Source organism: Mirounga angustirostris, unplaced genomic scaffold (assembly GCF_029215605.1).
Source record: "Mirounga angustirostris isolate CCGP_5_RB_7025 unplaced genomic scaffold, mMirAng1.0.hap1 SCAF_1, whole genome shotgun sequence".
Lineage (NCBI taxonomy): Eukaryota > Metazoa > Chordata > Mammalia > Carnivora > Phocidae > Mirounga > Mirounga angustirostris.
This window is the reverse complement of record NW_026991709.1, coordinates 81,391,317-81,411,096: the sequence shown is the minus strand read 5'-3', so window position 1 is coordinate 81,411,096 and position 19,780 is coordinate 81,391,317. Positions and strand designations below refer to the sequence as shown.

The 19,780-nt window shown below is 52.0% G+C and overlaps 2 protein-coding genes across 4 annotated transcripts; both read left to right on the top strand.

Annotated features, from left to right (window-relative positions):
- Positions 1–1,020: 1,020 nt before the first annotated feature.
- On the top strand, positions 1,021–10,031 carry AP2M1 (adaptor related protein complex 2 subunit mu 1). Its single transcript, XM_045903260.3, has 11 exons — positions 1,021–1,171; positions 3,213–3,329; positions 5,184–5,449; positions 6,197–6,279; positions 6,902–7,037; positions 7,131–7,272; positions 7,558–7,677; positions 7,784–7,919; positions 8,022–8,119; positions 8,643–8,754; positions 9,426–10,031. Exons 2-11 carry the CDS (start codon positions 3,256–3,258, stop codon positions 9,558–9,560), a joined length of 1,302 nt encoding a protein of 433 aa, XP_045759216.1. The 5' UTR covers positions 1,021–1,171; positions 3,213–3,255; the 3' UTR covers positions 9,561–10,031.
- An 878-nt stretch (positions 10,032–10,909) lies between these two features.
- On the top strand, positions 10,910–19,559 carry ABCF3 (ATP binding cassette subfamily F member 3). Of its 3 annotated transcripts, XM_064584497.1 has the most exons (22): positions 10,910–12,514; positions 12,743–12,890; positions 13,031–13,110; positions 13,621–13,667; positions 13,864–13,961; positions 14,063–14,185; positions 14,353–14,619; positions 14,935–15,015; positions 15,105–15,164; positions 15,263–15,319; positions 15,430–15,452; positions 15,556–15,611; positions 15,726–15,926; positions 16,019–16,095; positions 17,414–17,458; positions 17,536–17,668; positions 18,203–18,291; positions 18,384–18,475; positions 18,664–18,796; positions 18,923–19,010; positions 19,104–19,144; positions 19,233–19,559. In XM_064584497.1, the coding sequence occupies exons 1-22, from the start codon at positions 12,442–12,444 to the stop codon at positions 19,273–19,275; spliced, it is 2,055 nt and encodes a 684-aa protein (XP_064440567.1). In that variant the 5' UTR covers positions 10,910–12,441; the 3' UTR covers positions 19,276–19,559. The 3 variants fall into 3 exon arrangements, with proteins under 3 accessions (XP_064440567.1, XP_045759211.1, XP_045759212.1); XM_045903255.3 differs by having other exon boundaries at positions 10,913–12,514; positions 19,104–19,559; XM_045903256.3 differs by lacking the exons at positions 10,910–12,514; positions 12,743–12,890; positions 13,031–13,110 and having other exon boundaries at positions 13,588–13,667; positions 14,063–14,147; positions 19,104–19,559.
- Positions 19,560–19,780: the final 221 nt, after the last annotated feature.

Here is a 19,780-nt window from a genome sequence, read left to right as displayed (position 1 = left end):
GAATTAGAAATGCCTATATTCGGTCACTTAATGGATTCACATTGTGACCACCGTTTGAGGGAGACCAGATCTTTATCCTGCCATGTCCTGGCTTGTAGCAAGAGGATGCTGGGACAGTAGGGTTTGCAACCAGGTTTGCCCCTTTTTGTCCTTCCTCTCATGATGGGCTCAGCAGCAGTGAAGGCAGCAGGGCATCTCTCCCTACAGAAAGAGAAGAGCTAACAGATTTTCTTTAGGTCCTGCAAGAGGAAGTAGGCCTTTCATGTCTGAGGGTTTGCTGTCTCTTCTCAGCTTGGATTTGAAGATTAACTCTGTTCATCAGAGAGGGGATTTCAAATTCCATGTCCAGTTAAATTAAACTTGCCAACGGTTTTTTAAGCAACATATATGCTGTCACTAGAAGGCACACAGGTTCTGGGCTTGAGATGTCACATACGTATGTATAGCTGGGATAGAACAGACATTCTTGAAAAGCTTTGGCTAGTTTCTTACAAGTATTTGCCTTCTTGCTCCCTGCCCTTTTACTTGGGTCTTGAACCCTGGGAAAAGGCTCATGTCTGGAACAAATATTTGATGAAAAACTCTTGGGAGAATCAGAGGTGGTGTTAGAAAGCAGGAATTTCAGTACAAACACTTCTGCCAAGTCGTGTGTGTGTAAAGTGAGCACAGCCAGTCCTCGGACTCCGGAGACAGAAAAGGCCTACAGCAATCTCAGGCTTGACAGATGGGCTTCAACAAATGGTATTAATTCTCTGAAGCTTTCCTCAACACTGAAATAGGAACAGGATGGATTGCAGACTACAATTCCCAGAATGCTCAGTGGGGAAAGTGAAGTGAGTGGAGTGGCGTATGATGGGATGTGTATTTCGCGAAAGGGTGGATAAGGCCACGCCTATTCCTCCCCCAAGGCACGCCTTCCCAGCCGAAGGCATTCGGGTAGTTGTAGTTTTGCTAAACCTAGAAAGCTTAAAATTGTAAGCGAGAAGGTCGAGGGGCCTGACGGGATATGTAGTCGGCGCGATCGGTGGACGCGCACGCGCAACTGTGTTCGGGGCGGGGCCGCGGCACTGCGGTGAAAGCCGAGGCAGCGGGCAAGCGAGCAGGGGGTGGGCGGACATCTTGGGATCTGGAGAGTGGCCGGGCGGGCCGAGCAGGGGGTCGCGGAGACCAGGTAAGCTCGGGATCTGGTCAGGGGTGAGGGAGAACGCCTACCACGCTGCCCAGCTTTGCCCTTCCCTGCACTGCGCTACGCGGAAAGCTGCCCACACCCAGGACTGGCCTCAGCCTTCAGATCTGGAGGGAGCTGACGGCGGGGCGGGGGCGCCCGGGGCGCGGTTGCAGGACGGGCCAGGAGCGGCGCCCTCCACCTGACCCGTCCAGCGCCTCCCGTGAGAGGGAGACTTACTGGAATCCTCCCAGAGCGGGGACGCCGCGCGGCGCCCCCCTACCCGGGATCGTGACAACCCCCCCCTGCTCCTTGGCGCCTCCTCTCAGCGCAAGGACAATTCCCCCATCTCCTAGGACAGTGACACCCCCTTGTGCCGCCTCCTTGGACTGTGACAAGCCTCCCACCCTGCGGTACCCCCTCTTCCCAGTTGAGTGACACCCCGCGGCTCTTCTTCCTCAGGCCTGTGACAGCCCCCGCACCCCCGTGGAGCCATATTTTTCCCGCGATGTCTTCCTCCCCAGGGCGAAAAGCCCACCACCCGCTCATGCCTCTACGCTTGAACCTCAAAGCAAGTTACGCAGCCCCAGCTTTCCCTTATTCACCACTGTCAGTCTCTCCCTACTGTTTTTTCCTCTTCAAAGCCTTACCTTTGTCACACTGGAAACTCCTTCCTCCAGATGTTCCCCCCAGCCCTGTTGCTGCTGCAGGCTCACCTGAAGTAGACCGCCTGGCTGTTTCTACCAGTCTTTCCCCTTAACTCAGTATTCCCTTCCTGCCCTGGGCCCCACCTTTGCTCTTTGGTGCTCTGAGGTCCCTACCACTTGATACCTGTGAACTTGCTTCTTTGCTCAGGGCTCTACCTCCATTTTGCATTTCTTCTCCCAGCCTCTTTGGGACTGAAGGGTGAAATGTGTTCACCACCACCTTGAGAGACCTCTCACTGAGTTTGGGAGGCCCTGATGGCCACAGTAATAGGCTCTATTTTCCAGTTTAGAAAAGTCTGCTAAACTCCCTCTGCCCTGTGAAATTAATAGCAGAGCTAATTCAGGAAATCTAGAACTAAATTAACCCTTTTTCTCCTTGCAAACAGTCTAAATTAATTTGACCCAAATAATTTGGATAATTCACATATTCCGCCCCTTGCTTGTAGGTACTCAGGCCAGAAATGAGTTATGTCATGGGTCTGGAATCATAGAATTTCAGCTGGATTGATCTCTTCATTTTATGAACTGTACCCTCACCCCTCACCCCCCACCCCCCTTATTTTTATTGCCTTTGGGAGCTGAGAGGGATCCTCCCTTTTTGAAAGGGAGGTGGTTAAAAATAACTCATAAGCAGCTTGGGTCATTGAAGTGTAGTCTGCCAGGGCTGGGGCCTTTCTGCTCTGCTCTTTTGCCTGCTTATCTGACTGCCTGGGATTGGTTGGAGCCACACTCCTCGGTTGGTGTCAGGGCCTAAGGCCTCCCTTCTCTCCTCCCCACGCCCTGCACACCCTTTCCTGGAATGTTTAGACTTCTGTGAATTAGAGAGCAGCAGGTTCAGGCCCTGCAGTCTTCTCAGAAGGGTAGTGGAGCCTGAGAGACTGGGTGCTCCTAAAGCTGTGCCTGGGGGCCCCAGACCTGAACAAAGTGGAGTAATTCCTACCGCCATTCCTGCAGCCGCAGGCAGGCCTTCACCGTGACTCACTGGCTACAGTCTGAGTGAGAGTCTGCACAGGAAGGGGCCAAAAAGGATCCGTGCTGAGCTCAGCACTGTGAAGAGGGGGAGGGGGCTACTCTCTGGGCTCAGCCCCAGAAAAGGGAGGGTCAAAATGGCCTTAGAATCCTGGGCCCAAGTCCCTCTCCATTTCTTTCTCCTTTCCAGTGTGGGATAAACAGGAACTGGAGCCTGGCTAAGGGGAGGGGCATGCCTGGGGAGGGCCTCAGGGTCACTTACTGGAGGGTTGAGTCAGGAAAAAAAGCCCAGCCAGTGACCTGCACAGCCCCACAGAGGATGTTGGCAGAGGTTCTCAGGCCTTCCCTTACCCTGCCTCCGCCTGTCCTAGGTCTGTTCTCAGAGCGATGGGCCTTGGAGACTGAGCTGCCGCCATGATTGGAGGCTTATTCATCTATAATCACAAGGGGGAGGTGCTCATCTCCCGGGTCTACCGAGATGACATCGGGTGAGTCCCCTGGCTGAGCCAGCTGTGCCCCCACCCTTCATCCCTCCTCCCCAGCATGTAGGACCAGGTCCGTTCCTACCAGAGACTTGACTTGGGCCACCCCCATCCCTTGCTGCATCCTAGAAGCTCAGCTAATACAGCCTGGTTCCCATTAGGTCTGGTGGTATTGGCCTGGCAATAGGCGGGACCTGTGGAATGGTGTGGCCCCCACAGTCTTAGGAACTCTTGCCCTTCCTGCCGTCTGCTTCCCTTAGTGACAGACCTACTTGCTGGAAATGAGTGCTTTTGCCCTGGCAGATTAATTCCTCCTCTGAGGAGGAGGGAGATCTTTCTCCAGGGGCTGAAGTTAGTGGCCAGGCTAGTGGTACTAGTCTGTCTAAGTCTTGCTCTCAGAAGCCCTTCTCATGGTGAGAGCCTTCACTGGATTCTCTTGAAAGCCTCTCCAGGCTTCCAAATCCTCTCCCACTCCCTTTCTCTGGAGGAGGCAGGCTGCTGACTCAGCTGTTTTCAGTTCCTTGGGGCCACTCCTAGAAGAGAGGTTGTGAGCAAGCCTGAGGCACTCTCCGGGTCACTAAGGGAAGGGCAGGGAGCCATGTGGCCCTTTCTGGCCTATCAGAGTAGACCTGGAAGAGCTCCTTGTTCTGGGTCCCTCAGACCTTAACAAGGAGGCACAGCCTGCCTTCTCATTCTGCCCCACCCTGCATGCCGCTGTTCTTTCCTGAGTGAGGGGACACATCCTAGCCTCAGCAGCTCTAATGAGATTAGGCTCCTCTGGTTCATGCTGCCCTGTTTTTCTTCCTTTAAGAGTTTAGGATAGATAGTTATAGAATGGGCCTGCTGCAGTGCCCTAGCTCCTTGGCTCCCAGCTCCCTGGCTAGTGGGCTGGCCTGGCCTTTGTGGCTGTTTGTCCATTGGCTGGTGGTGGGCATGCACTAGAGTTGTGGGAGTGCCTGGCTTGCCTGAACCTGGCTGGTTACACCCATCTGCACTCCCTCCTGCCCTGGATGGACCTGCTTAAGCCAGGGCACATACTGTCTTGCGTGCCTTGCTGTGCTTTCCCACCCCTTGCCTGTTGCTTGTCAGCTTCCACCTCATGGTGTCTGCTGCCCACCCCAGTGTGTTGTGTGTCTAATCCTCTCTCTCGTTGCTGTCACTCTCCTCTTCTTGCTGGCGTCATTTCTCTCATCCCATCTCATTGGCTGCCGTAGCAATAGGTAAGCAGCCTATCAAGCTGCCGCCCAGGCACAGGTGGGTGGGGGGCCCTGCCCCCCCCATCATTGTTTTCTTCATCTGTTTTCATTCCCTGAACTCGTCCTGGAATTGGATCCTGGACAGGAATGAATGGTCCAGCTCCATGGCCCCTTGGTGCTTCTTCCTCAGTGGATTAGAGCCTTCTCCAAAGTCACGGTGGCTTTGTCTCAGTTCTAGAAAAGCCACGCCTCCCCACTGGTAGGATCACAAGTGGGAGAACTGAAGAAGAAGAAGGGTATCTTTCTCATTTGGGCCTGGAGCTTAATGAGAAGTTAGAGAGGTGGCAGCTGGGAAATTGGGGCCAGGCCTGGGAGTCGGGAACATACCTCCTTAAGCCTGATGGACTTTACTTTATTAACACCACACCTGTCCTCCTGTCATTCCCACCTGACTTCCCTTCAGACACCAGCTCAGCTCCGGCCCTACTTCCATGCCTCTGCTGGGAGTCACAAGGGAACTGCCCCAGTGGTTTAGGTATTGGCTTCAGAGTACATGTCAGACTTAAGCAGTGAAAGGGGGAAAGGTTGTTAGCAGCTGTGGCTGATCCCCATGGAGTGAGGTTTGACGGGGTGCTGAGCAGCCCCTATGTACCTTTTCCCTCAGGAGGAATGCAGTGGATGCCTTTCGGGTCAATGTTATCCACGCCCGGCAGCAGGTTCGCAGCCCCGTCACCAACATCGCTCGCACCAGTTTCTTCCATGTTAAGCGGTCCAACATCTGGTTGGCAGCTGTCACCAAGCAGAATGTCAATGCTGCCATGGTCTTCGAATTCCTCTATAAGATGTGTGACGTAATGGCTGCCTACTTTGGCAAGATCAGCGAGGAGAACATCAAGAACAATTTTGTGCTCATATATGAGCTGCTGGATGGTGAGGCTGGCAGGGCGGTGGGCCCAGGGTGGGGATGGACCTGATGGGGCCTAGCCTGGAGGTAGGGGCACATGTGAGGTTCCTTCCAGTGTCCTGTGAACTTTCTTTCCTGACTGGTCTTTTGAGCCCTGAAAAGGCCAGTCTAATTTCAGCCCTAAAGGCTGCTCTGAAGTAGAACACAGAAATAGGCTAGCGAGTGGAGGTATGGGGAGATGGGGCGGAGGACCAAAAGATCTTTCAGGGGGCTAGGAACCTAACTGTGGGGCTTGGTAGCTGGGCCTCCTGCAGTTAAGCACATTTCCCTCTTAACCTTTGTGGTTTGGGCCTTAGTTCACTGACTGTCCTTCCAGCTTTCTATCTCAACAGCTGCCTCAGAGCCTGAAGGAGGGTGAGATATTACCAACTGCTGGGGTTGCATTATCTCTGTTCCTCTGTAGGGTATGATTTAAGGGAACAGAGTCTCCCTTCCCAGATCTGTTTTCTAAGGACTCAGTGCTTCTTGATCTCTTACCCACTGTCCATGAGATTCTTCTGATTTTCTCTGTGAAAAAAATCTGACGTTTTAATTATGTTTTCTTATGAAGCACAAATCCCAGAGTAAATGCTACAAAGCTAGAGGACATTGCTGCAGATGATCCCGTACTCTTCTAGGGCTGTGCTGGCCAGATAGGTCCAGACCAGGGGAGGGATTGGACTGAAGGAGCCTTCAGTTTTTTCCAGGGGCTGATGGTTCCCTTCCTTTTGCAGAGATCCTGGACTTTGGCTATCCACAGAATTCAGAGACAGGAGCACTGAAAACCTTCATCACTCAGCAGGGTATCAAGAGCCAGGTACTCAGTGGGACAGCCACAGCAAGGGTGGGGCCCATCCTCATTGAGCGCCCCCCCCCCCCGCCCCCCGCGAACCTTGTCCCAGCTTACTCAAGAGCCCGCCTTTGACAGGAAGTGCTGGCCTGAGCCCTCTACCATGATTGAGGGCCTATTTTGCTGTATGTGGCCCTCCACCCTAGGAGCAGCTGACTCAGCATCTCTGTTACTGGGAATACAGTTCAAGCAGTTTCCTTCTGCACTGGGGGAAGGAAGGGTGTGGGCTGCCCTGGAGGCCTGGTGTTCCTCAGGAGGAGAGAGCGTGGGCCCTCCTCTAGGATCCAGGCCTTATAGCTGCCTTCTTCTTTTCTGCCTGCTGCTTCCCGTCTGTGCTCCCCTCCTGCTTCCTGTGGGCATCACATTGGCCCTTTGGCCTCCAGCATCAGGTAAGTTGTTCCCTCAGCTTCCACCTTTACAGCTTTGCTCCAGTTTTCTTTGGGCCCTGCCGCATGGAGCTCATGGGGAGGATGAATTACAGGGTGGGGACTAAAAGGGAGGGGGAATGAGTGGAGTGGGGATAGAGACAGGATCATTGAAGGTGGAGAGGAATGAGGCCATTAGTATTTTTCTCTGTCCCCCCATGTAGACAAAAGAAGAGCAATCCCAGATCACCAGCCAGGTGACCGGGCAGATTGGCTGGCGGCGGGAGGGCATCAAGTATCGCCGGAATGAGCTCTTCTTGGATGTGCTGGAGAGTGTGAACCTCCTCATGTCCCCCCAGGGTGAGAGCCCTCTCGTGATGAAGCTAGAGAGGCAGGATCAGGGCAGGATTCTCGTCCTAACTCCAGTGTTCCCATGTATCTGTCTATCACCAGGGCAGGTGCTGAGTGCCCATGTGTCAGGCCGGGTGGTGATGAAGAGCTACCTGAGTGGCATGCCTGAGTGCAAGTTTGGGATGAATGACAAGATTGTCATTGAGAAGCAAGGCAAAGGCACAGCTGATGAAACAAGCAAGAGGTGCCTGAGCAGGGTTGCTGGGAGAGGGTGGACCTTGGAGGGGTGAGCAGGGCTTGGGCTATCACAGGTTCCTTCAAGATACCATTTCTGCAGTAATGCAGACTTCCTCTTCCCGAGGGTGTGCTTGCCTGGTTGCCAGCTTTCTCCATTCTGGTAGCTTTCCATAGTCTGTAGCACAGGCCTTACCCAGGATGTGGCAGCTTTTGGGGGTGGGATAGCGTCCCAGCTAACTCTCTCCTGCCACACTCCTGTACCAACGAGGAGACCTTCTGCCCCTGCTCGCAGTGGGAAGCAATCAATTGCCATCGATGACTGCACCTTCCACCAGTGTGTGCGACTCAGCAAGTTTGACTCTGAACGCAGCATCAGCTTCATCCCACCAGATGGAGAGTTTGAGCTAATGAGGTGCCATTGGGGTGTGAGGAGGCAGGGGGTGCTGCTGGCCAAGAGAGATGGGGGAGAGGGAGGAGGACAGGCTCTCCTATGCCAACCTTGCTCCCCACCCCTAAAGGTATCGTACCACCAAGGACATCATCCTTCCTTTCCGGGTGATCCCACTAGTGCGAGAAGTGGGACGCACCAAGCTGGAGGTTAAGGTGGTCATCAAGTCCAATTTCAAGCCCTCATTACTGGCTCAGAAGATTGAGGTGAGAACAGGGAACTTGGGGAGGAGAAAGCACTGTCTCCAGGTATAAAGGCAGCTGATGTCAGGGCTTGACAGAGCGCCCTGACCGTTGTATGGCTTCTAGGTGAGGATCCCAACCCCACTGAACACAAGCGGGGTACAGGTGATCTGCATGAAGGGGAAGGCCAAGTACAAGGCCAGCGAGAACGCCATCGTGTGGAAGTGAGTCTCCTTCACGAGGCCACCGCAGGGCTCAAAATGCTTTGGTGTACCCTCTTTTTAAGTTTTACCTTCATTGTCTTGAGAGAGAGAGAGTGTGTGTGTGTGTGGTGGGTGGGGGGAGGGTACCTGCCTTTTTCTCCAGGAACCTCTCTGCTTGTGCTCTCACTCCTGTACCTCTGTGTGAGTGTGCACATGCCTGCACTTGGGTGCATGCATGCGTTTATTTATCAAAATGTTTCCATGTTTTTCCCTGTTTGCCCGTGTAATATTTCTGTGAAATAGAGAGCAGGGGATAGCATGCCTGTGTATCTAAGCTGAAACTGCAGCCAACAGTGCTAAAGGAATAGCATACCCAAGGTTCCATAGCAAGTGGTTATCAGGTTCTTCCCCATACTTTTTGTCCTAGCACCTCCCACAAGCTCTTCAGTTCCCTTCCCCTGACCCCTCCAAAAAGGCACCCTCGACCTTGAAACTCCTCCAAGCTATCAGGGGCACTTCCTGCTTATTGCCCCTCTCTTCCCAGGATCAAGCGCATGGCAGGCATGAAGGAATCGCAAATCAGCGCAGAGATTGAACTTCTGCCCACCAATGACAAGAAGAAATGGGCTCGACCCCCCATTTCCATGAACTTTGAGGTATGGCAAAGGAGGGGCCTAGAGCCATGGCAGGGTGTGCTAAGAAAGATCTTAGGATTGTTCAGGTCAATTTCTGTACCTTACTTCCTGCATATGAGACCTAGAGAGGGGAAATGACTTTTAATTCATAGACCCATTCCTTCCCCCTTCAGGCCTCTTACTAGAAATTGCTATTCACACTGACAAATATCTTTGACTTCTAAAGCTGTCATAAAACAATTTTTTGGAAAAATTTAGATTGCTTGAATGCCAAGTAAGACACAAAGTTTATTTACAGACAGGAGAATGGGCTGACTTTGCTTTGTGCATGTTAGACATATAATTTTCTCCACCTTATTTTTTAAGCCCATAATATTGAGCAGGATAAGTGTGTTCTACAGTGGGTCTTTGGTTGTTGCCTCCTGCTGATTAAAGGAATTGATTCAGGTTATCATAGGCAAGGCCTGACTTCAAACCCAAGTGATTATATTAGTTACTCTTGGATATGCTCTCTTCTTTAGTAACCTCTTAAGAAGACTCTTCTTAAGCTTCCCCCAGCTTCTTTCAGGACCCCAAGCATTCAAATACCTGTAGTAGCGAGAGATGAAGTAGGTCAGGGCTACAGAACTTCCCAGAGTAGAGCAGCTGTGAGAGGAAGACCACATTCCTAACTGGAGCTGTCCTTTGCCCAGGTGCCATTCGCACCCTCTGGCCTCAAGGTGCGCTACTTGAAGGTGTTTGAACCGAAGCTGAACTACAGCGACCACGATGTCATCAAATGGGTGCGCTACATTGGCCGCAGCGGCATTTATGAGACCCGCTGCTAGCTGCCTAGTAGCAGCTAGCCTGTCTCCCCACCCGCCCTTTTCCACAGGTCTGGGTGCCCTGGGCCACCACACTTCAGTGTCTCCTCCCTCCTGCTTTGCTGCCTTCCCTTTGCACCAGCCCCTGAGTCTAGGTCTGGACCAACCACATTGCGAGTGGGACTGGTGGAGCAGTCCCCGGGCTCCCTGGGAGGGTGGTTTCTGGGGCTCCTACTTCACCATCCGTCTGCCCTGGCCCAGTGCCAGGCTCTGTGTTCTGTGACCAAAGCCAGGTGGGCTCCCTCTCCTCCCCTCCCCTGTGGCCACATCTCTCTGGAGTGGGAGGGTTGGCTGCCCCTCACCTCGGAGCTCCCCCAAAGGCCAGTAACGGATCCCCAGCCCTCAATCCCTACTCTGCTTTGGGATAGTGTGAGCTTCATTTTGTACACGTGTGACTTTGTCCAGTTATAAACCCAATAAACTCTGTAGAGCGGAGTTGCTAAGTGTTAATGCGGGAGCTCGATGGGGAGGGGGACTGTTGGAATTGCTCTTCCCAAATCTCACGCTGCCTGCTATGAGTAGAATTTTACATTCTGAATTCTCTTAAGACTCTTATCTTGTGTCGATTGTTAGGCCCTTCATGGTTATCCAAGCCCTTACCTGACTGGTGTTACCCCAGGTCTCCTGTCTCCCCAAAACACAACCTCAAGGGCAAGCAGCTCCACCTGGTCCCAGTCCCCTGAGGGTAGAGATTCTGTCCCTAATTCACTTTCAGCTTTAGGCAGGTATTCTGTAATTAGCAGAGATTAAGCAAGTTTTACATTTGGATTTTCCCACCATCCGGAGAAACTGACATCTCAATTCTGTCCTCTTCCCAATTACCCAGGCTTCCCAAACATTGGTGAGAGGGTGATAAAAGAGATTCTCTTTTCTGTAACTTCCTCTTCTCCAAAGAATCTTGTGATGAGCTTGTCCTTGAGGGGAGTATTCCATACCCTGCTGGTGTATTGGAGCAGTTAAAAGCAAATTTGCCCTCACCATCTTTCCCTTGTTTGTCTTCAGCTATTTTAAACCTAGAAAATCTATTAGAGAAAATTTCAAATATAAACAGAAGTATCGAGATATAATGAACTTTCGTGTCCTGTCATTCAACTTTAACAATTATCAGCTCATGGCCAGTTCCTTAGTATCTCATGATTTGTGTTCACACGTAATCCAAGAGTCCTGTGGAATTTTTTACTTGTGTCTGGATCTAAATAAACAAGGTCCACTGTGGTCAATGAATGCTATTTATTTATCTATTTATTTATTTATTTATTTGAGAGGGGCCAGGGGAGGGGGAAAGGGGCAGAAGGAGAGGGAGAGAATAGTAATCAGGCTCCTCACCCAGCATAGAGCGCAATGCAGGACTCAATCTCATGACCCTGAGATCACCACCTGAGATGAAATCAAGAGTCCAGTACTTAACCAACTGAGCCACCCAGGCGCCCCTCACTTTTTAAATTCTATAAACCATAGGTTCTCCTCAGCTCTTGCAATGTTGTTGAAGAAGCCATCGTTTGTAGTTTCCCCATCAATTCCTCTTCCAGGGGCACTTAACCAGGACGCTTAACGAAGCGTCTGCCTTTGGCCCAGGTCATGATCCCAGGGTCCTGAGATGGAGCCCCACATCGCATCTGGCTCCCTGGTCGTCGGGAAGCCTGCTTCTCCCTCTCCCACTCCCCCTGCTTGTGTTCCCTCTCTCTCTCTCTCAAATAAATAAATATTTTAAAAAATTCCTCTTCCATCTATTGCCTATAAAGTGGTTGTTAGATCTAGTAGCTTAGCTTTTTAAACTTTTTTTTAAAGTTTTTTTTTAAGTAATTTCTACACCCAAGGAGGGGCCAAACTCAGGACCCTGAGATCAAGAGTTGCATGCTCCTCTGAGCCAGTCAGGTGCCCCAAGCTTTTTAAACTTTAAATAGTTGGATTATCTTTCTAGATGGCAAAAGGATAATGGATCTTAGGTGAAAATCTTCAGGTTGTCAGAATATTCATGTTAAATATAAAGCAGTAGCATCATTTGGGGGAACTTCCTAACTTCTAGAGGGAATCAGTGAAAGTAGCTTTATACACTCATTTACTGAGCTTCCTGGTGCAGAGAAGCCTGTTTTGGGTGTGTAGGTAGGGAATAAATACTGATGAATTTGCACTGGTCGATCTCGTTTTCTTGCCCTTTGGCGGTTAAGTGAGCTTGTGCCTTGGGGTGACGTTTGGACTGAGTGAGCACAATTTGCACAGGTCCACTGACCTGTCAGAGGTGAGAGAACTGAGGCTGGCCGCCCGGCTAATACAACAAGCCCGTAGGCCCTGGGGACCAGAACAAAACCCGTGGGCCGCCCAGAACTGTGCAGGAGGCTTCTGAGAGGCCAGGGACCGACCATGAGTCAGCAGAGCTCTCGGTGGTCTCCAAAATGGACCCGGCTGGGCGCGCTGAGACAGGCGCGCCTCAAGGGAACCCAGAGATCTAGCGAGGCCCGTGTGCTTTATCAACTTCCTGTCTCTTGGGAGGTTCCCAGCCGCGGGACCACGGCCGTCTCGTGCACGCCGCCGCCGCCGCCGCCGCCGCCTTTCGGAGCGCCACCTCCCAAAAGGCAGCGAGAATCGCACATGTGGCTAGTTTTTCCGCGGAAACGGCGTTGCGCAAGCGCAGAGAGCAGCTCGAGCGTAGGCTCTGAGCGGCGCTTGCGCACGATTCCTCCAGCCCCGTTCACCCGGTCCACCGGGTTCCGGGCACTCCGCGCCTTTCTTACATCACCACTACGCATGCGCCTTGGAAGGAGGGGCGAGCTTTTGGGAGACCGGCAGGAGGCGCGTCTTGGCTGCCGCCTAACGGCGCCTGCGCGGACGGGAGCCCGACTGGAACATGGCGACTTGCGCTGAGATCCTGCGGAGCGAGTTCCCCGAAATTGACGGACAGGTCTTCGACTACGTGACGGGTGAGCCGAACCGAATCTGCGCGCTGGGGAGGCCAAAATGGAAGTCATTGGGAGAAAGACTAAGGGAGGGCAGTGCCGGGACCGCTGCTAGGCCTCTCCTCTGCGTGACCTCTTGTCCCGAGGTCAGGTTAGGTCTGGAGCGCGGAGTGGGGCCGTGTTTCGGGGACTAAAACGGCTTGTGTGTCTACCCTACCCGGTATCTTCCTCGACCTGCCACGCCCGGCCCAGGCGTCTTGCACAGCGGCAGCGCGGACTTCGAGTCTGTGGATGACCTGGTGGAAGCGGTGGGGGAACTGTTGCAGGAGGTGTCCGGGGACAGCAAGGATGACGCGGGCATCAGGGCTGTGTGCCAGCGCATGTACAACACTCTGCGCCTGTACGTGCCAGGGTAGGGGGATTCGTGGGGGCGATGGGAGGGCGGACGGTAAGGAGACAAGACGTAAGGGAAGAAGGTCTGATGGCTGTAGAGCTTTTTACTCAATTCCTAACTCTGCGCTTTCTGTTCCTACCCTAAAGGGATGAGCCACAGACCCAGGGAAACAGCCAGGTGCTACTAGACGCCCCCATCCAGTTGTCAAAGATAACAGAAAACTACGGTGAGAGTGAGGGAAGATTGAACTAGCTGCTCTCTGCCCTTGTCTCAGCCTCCATCCCCCACCCAGCCAGCCTTCCCCTGGAGCCCAGGACTCCTGGTACCCCTTTCCAACAGAACGAGGATGTAGAAGCTAGTTGATGTCTTTACTGAGGGCAAAAGAGGCCATTGATGAAGGGAGTAGGGTTGGAGAGTTTTCCAAGCTCTTAGGTAGGGTAGGAAGCTTATGGGCCTTGGGGCTGGACACTTAGGTTTACTTACCAATTTTGTGACTTTCTAATCAACTGCATGAGCTTGTAGGAGTTGCTTATCTGCCTCAGTCTCTATTCTTAATCTGGGAAGTGGTTTTTTTTTGTTTGTTTTTGGTTGAAATATGGGGAGGATGATAGCTATTTCTGGGATTGTAAGGCTTTCCTTTAAATGTCTATGTCTGTGTCTGGTTCATACTAGTTACTCAAAATGTTAGTTTCCCTTCCCTCAGGGAGAAGGTGACTGCTTTTCTTATCGCTTACAGACTGTGGCACCAAACTTCCAGGACTGCTAAAGAGGGAACAGTCCTCGGTGAGGAGGAGGAAGAAAGGGAGGGGTCTGTGTCTGTGGTTGGGGTGGAAGTTGACTATCTTTAAATATTGGAGGATTTTTTCCAGGGGTTTCTGATTATGTGTTTTGTTGAAAGCAGGGTAACTTAAGATGTTCTTTCTGGGGCTCCTTTCTGAGCCTGCAACCTAGGCTGAAATGGTTGTGTTTGGACCTTTAGACAGTGAATGCAAAGAAGCTAGAGAAGGCTGAGGCTCGACTGAAGGCAAAGCAGGAGAAGCGCTCAGAGAAGGACATACTCAAGACCAGCACTCCTCTGTGAGTCTAGCAAGAAGGGCTGAGAAGAGAATAGAGCAGTCTCTATTGGGATGGAAGGGTGGCCGGGAATGCTAAAAACCATTCATTTCTCCCTTTGAAAGGGTCTTGGAAGAGGCATCAGCCAGCCAGGCAGGCAGCAGAAAAGAGAGTCGGTTGGAATCATCTGGCAAGAACAAATCATATGATGTGCGAATTGAGAACTTTGATGTGTCTTTTGGTGATAGGTGAGGGAGTGGCAGTGGGGAGGGGTTACGTTTTTCTTTTTCCAATTAAAGGAGAATTTGGATAGATGAAATGGGGCTTAAAATAACATTAGGTTTTTTGAGGTTCAATTTGCTGTATACTTATCTCTGGAGCAGCACCCTTTGTCTTCTTCCTACTACCCCTGCAGGGTACTACTGGCTGGAGCAGATGTGAACCTGGCGTGGGGCCGCCGCTATGGGCTGGTGGGTCGAAATGGGCTGGGGAAGACGACACTCCTGAAGATGTTGGCCACTCGGAGCCTGCGAGTTCCAGCCCACATTTCCCTGCTGCACGTGGAGCAGGAGGTTGCTGGAGATGACACCCCTGCCCTGCAGAGTGTGCTAGAGAGTGACACCATGAGAGAGGACCTTCTGCAGAGGGAGCGGAAGCTCAGTGCCCAGATTGCCACTGGCAGGTAAGGGCTCCAGATGGGGAATAACCAGCAGCCACGGTTCTTCAGAGAGTGCGTGTTGTACTGCCACGATCCATAACTTGCACGCTCATCCTAGTGAGCAGCAGAGCTTAGATCCTGGCGCTGGTGAGCTGTAAAGCCCTGTTCCTTCCACAGTGCCCACTGGCCTCCCTGACTTGAGCAGGTGCTTCCTGTAGTTCATTCCTGTCCTGGCAACAAGGCAGTCAGTGGCCTGCTCTCCAACTGCGTAGCGTCCAGGGCATTCTCCCTAGACTGCCCCCAGTCAGGCTGAGCGCTCTTCCTCCATTCCCACTCCAGGGCTGAGGGCTCAGAAGCTGCACAGCTGGCGGAAATATATGCCAAACTGGAGGAGATTGAGGCTGACAAGGCACCTGCCAGGTATTTAAAATTCCCCTTCCCTCCTTCAGATTTCACCTTTCCCTTCTGTTATCTGTTTCAACCAAGTTCTTCCATTTCTTCATTTCTAGGGCATCAGTCATTCTTGCTGGGCTTGGCTTTACCCCTAAAATGCAGCAGCAGCCCACCCGGTGAGTGGCCCTTGCCATTCTTGGCTGTGAACACTGTTGGCTTTGCCTCTGCCTATTCTGGTGAACACCTACCCCTGATGTGATCTCCGTTTCTTTAGGGAGTTCTCAGGTGGCTGGAGGATGAGGCTGGCCCTGGCCCGGGCTCTGTTTGCTAGGTGAGTCTCCTGGGTCAGTGTATGGATACTGTGGAGGATGGGCCTTGGCTCGTGGGAAGTCATGAGCTGCTGACCTAAAACCTCAAGGCTTACATTCTTCTTTTCTATAGGCCAGATCTTCTGCTGCTAGATGGTGAGTTTGAAAGGGGGCACCCTGACTTTGCGGTGGGGAAGGATGGCAACATCCAGGTTCTATAGCACTTTAATCCCAAATGTATCCTTCCCCACTTTTCCAGAACCCACAAACATGCTGGATGTAAGGGCCATCCTGTGGCTGGAGAATTACCTGCAAGTGAGTGCCTATAGGTGTTAGAGTAGGTCTAGGGAAGGTCTGCCTCTAAGACACCCGGGGGGCTGGAAGCTGACTGCTCTCCCAAACTGGGCCTGCCATCCTGTGACCCCTCAGACATGGCCCTCTACAATCCTGGTCGTCTCCCACGACCGCAACTTCCTGAATGCCATAGCCACAGACATCATCCACCTGCACAGCCAGCGACTAGATGGCTACCGGGGAGACTTTGAGACCTTCATCAAGAGCAAGCAGGAGCGGCTGCTCAATCAGCAGCGGGAGTACGAGGCACAGCAGCAGTACCGCCAGCATATCCAGGTGTGGGGACAGGCTGGGGGGCCCATCCCGTGGGCATTGGAGTTGGCCGGAGTGAGGGAACCTGACCAGTGCTGACGCTCGTCCGCCCACAGGTTTTCATTGACCGATTTCGCTACAATGCCAACAGAGCCTCTCAAGTGCAGAGTAAACTTAAGATGCTGGAGAAGCTGTGAGTACAGTGCCCTTGACCGGGCCCTGACTCCTAGTCTCTTAATTTCTTCCCTCACTTTGCGGTCCACCCCTTACCCTCCCATTCTAGATCTCCCCTTTTCTAGAAACCAGCTTTAGTTTCCTCTCCAACAGGAAAGCAGAGCATTTTACACTGCTGTTAGTCTTGCTCCCCCGCAGGCCTACGTAACCACTAATTTACTTTCTCTAATCTCTTTGCTTATTCTGGACATTTCATATAAATGGAACCCTATAATATGTGATGTTTTGGGCCTGGCTTATTTCACCTAGCATAACGTTTTCGAGGTTCTTTCATGCTGTAGCACGTATTGGTACTTCCTTTCTATGGTCAGATAGTATTTCATTGTAAGGATATACAGCATTTTGTGCATTGCTTCATCAGTCAAGAGATATTGGAAGTTTCCTTTTTTTTGGCTCTTATGAATAACAGTGCTATGAACATTTGTGTACAAGTTTTCATATGGACATATGTTTTCTATTCTCCGGGGTATATACCTCGGAGTGGAATTGCTGGGTTACAAGATAATTAATTCTATGTTTAACATTTTGAGGAACTGCCAAACTGTTCTCTAAAGCAGCCATACCATTTTATTTTTCTACCAGCAATATACAAGGGTTCCAATTTCTCTGCATCCTTGCCAACACTTATTATCTGTCTTTTTAATTTTAGCCAGCCTAGTGGGCGTGAGTGATATTTCACGGTGGTTTTGATTTGCGTTTCTTTAATGACTAATGATGTTGAACATTGGGGGCTTAATCTTAAAGCAACCTTCCTAGAGGTGCTGGTTGGAGGAGGGCAGGGAGGCGAGCCTAAAATCAAAGGCTTAGGTTTTTGTGACATTGAAATACTTATCACGGTATCTTAACTGGTAGGCCAAAAACCTACAAAAAGGATAACCCTATTTTTTCAGCATATAGTGAACTAGAAGAAGGTATTCTAAAATAAGGATGTAGTTTGGATGGTGGGAGTACAAGCCTTCTCTAAGTTTTCTCTGAATATATATTACTTGTATAATAAGAACAAACAAAGTTAGTTTTAAAGCCATAAATTTAGGGGTGCCTGGGTGGCTCAGTCATTAAGCATCTGCCTTCGGCTCAGGTCATGGTCCCAGGGTCCTGGGATTGAGCCCCACATCCGGCTCCCTGCTCGGTGGGAAGCCTGCTTCTCCCTCTCCCTCTGCTGCTCCCCCTGCTTGTGTTCCCTCTCTCGTTGTCTCTCTATCAAATAAATAAATAAAATCTTTAAAAATAATAAAATAAATAAAGCCATAAATTTAGTCTGCCCCCTCTCTCCTCAGGCCAGAGCTGAAACCTGTGGACAAGGAGTTGGAGGTGGTGATGAAGTGAGTGCTGGGCCGAGAGGCTGGTGGGAGCTCGTGTTTCTGGCTGCTCCCATGTTCCTCACGACCACCTCCTGCAGGTTCCCTGATGGATTTGAGAAGTTCTCACCGCCAATTCTGCAACTAGATGAGGTGGATTTCTACTATGATCCTAAGCACATCATCTTCAGCCGTCTCTCCGTCTCTGCTGATCTCGAGTCCCGCATTTGTGTGGTATGGTTGCTGTTTCTCTGTTTCGTGAGCTGGGACTCTCCCATCCCAGCACATGGTGCGGCTTGGCCCAGATCCTCAGCTGCAAAGGGAAGTGGTGTGCAGGAGCAGGAGTTGGCCTGGGCCAAGGACTTTGCTCTACTTCCCTGCAGAGATAGAAAACCTGTTTGGTGGTATTTTATGAATATGTAGGGCAAGACTTTATCTTCCTAGTCTCAGATCTGAGTTTTCTCAAACCACGGAATAGGGAGAAATCAGGGTCAGATTTCAGGTCTTGACTCTGCCAATTGCTAGCTTGGTCACTAAGTGGAGATAGCAGCTACCACTCGGTTACTGGGAGGATTCAGTCCCCTGCACTTAGTAGGTATTTAGCTGTCAATTCCCTTTACATTTTTACTAGTTCCGTCATCTTTATGTCTAGCTTCTTAATATTTTTTTTTAGTTGTTGGAGTCATTGGTCAGAGCCAGTTCTCCTCTCCTTTGCTTCTGTGTTCTGCACATGGCTGCTCTCCAGCATTCTCATGGTTCTTTGGACAGGTTGGGGAGAACGGGGCTGGGAAGTCGACCATGCTGAAGCTGCTTATGGGGGACCTGGCACCTGTTCGGGGCATCAGACATGCTCACAGGTAAAGCCCCCGGTCCCCAACGACTGTGTAGCTACACTCCTCTATGGGCATCGCCTCCCACCCCATCTTTCCCCCTCTCTTTCTGCCTGTAGGAATCTGAAGATCGGCTACTTCAGCCAGCACCACGTGGAGCAGCTGGACCTGAGTGTCAGTGCTGTGGAACTGCTGGCCCGCAAGTTTCCCGGTACCGTAGGGATTTGGGTCGAGAAAAGAGGTGACCCCTACAGCTAGGCCTACCTTGGGGTGGGGTGCTGAGCGGCGAGCCCTGAGTCTAGGGATAAGGACATGGGCACTTGGAGGTAAGGCTGAGGGGAGGGTGAAGGGAGGGAGTCGGGTCAAGAACCCACTTGATGGGGGTGAGGCCTGTTCCAGGGCGGCCTGAGGAGGAGTACCGTCACCAGCTGGGCCGGTATGGCGTCTCTGGAGAACTGGCCATGCGCCCTGTTGCCAGCTTGTCTGGAGGCCAGAAGAGCCGGGTAGCCTTTGCTCAGATGACCATGCCCTGGTGAGTTCTTGCCTTCTCCTCTCCCCATCTTGCCTAGTAGGAAATGTTTGTCTTGTCTTCGTATCAGGGGAGTTCATTTTCTCCCAACCCCCATAACTGCCTGCCTCCCTGGGTACTGCCTTCCAGCCCCAACTTCTACATTCTGGATGAACCCACAAACCACCTGGATATGGAGACGATTGAGGCTCTGGGCCGTGCTCTCAATAATTTCAGGGTGAGTGTGCCTTCCGGCTGCCCACTCCTCCCCAAGCCTCAGCACCCCTGAGGCCCCCCCAACCTGAGTGCCTCCCGCTCTCCTCTCTTTCAGGGCGGTGTGATTTTGGTGTCCCACGATGAGCGCTTCATCCGGTTGGTGTGCCGGGAGTTGTGGGTGTGCGAAGGCGGCGGCGTCACCCGGGTCGAGGGCGGGTTTGACCAGTACCGCGCCCTTCTCCAGGAACAGTTCCGCCGTGAGGGCTTCCTCTAGGGCCACAGGCTGAGGACTGTGCCCAGGACGTGGACTGGTCTCTCAGACCCCTGGGCCACCATGTAGGCAACCATCTCCAGGCCACGGACTTCCCCCGACTTTGGGGACAGCCTTATCTCCGAATCTCCTTTTGACTGGAGCATCCTCTGCACAACCCAGGGAGCCGCATCTAAGTGTCTGTGAGGACTGGTCTTCAAGGGAAGGGGTGGGAGGTGCCCTCTGGCTATAGATCCCCCCACTGCCCTGGCTCTGACTGGGCCCCAAGTGGCTGCTGTGTAAATTAAATCTCCCCCTGCATCTCCCTGGCCTCCTCTCTGCTGCTCCCTGGCAGGACTGCAGGACTTGTCCACTGTTAGGGAGTGTGGGCTCTGTGGTTTGGGGTTTTTATAACACTTTTATCAGTCATGCAGATGAAGCCATGGCAGAACGAGTCTCTGGAAGGAGACGTCATTAAAGCCGCTGGGCCTCAGAGGTCACCTGCCTGACTTCAGGTGGGCCGAAGGGCAACGTAGTACATC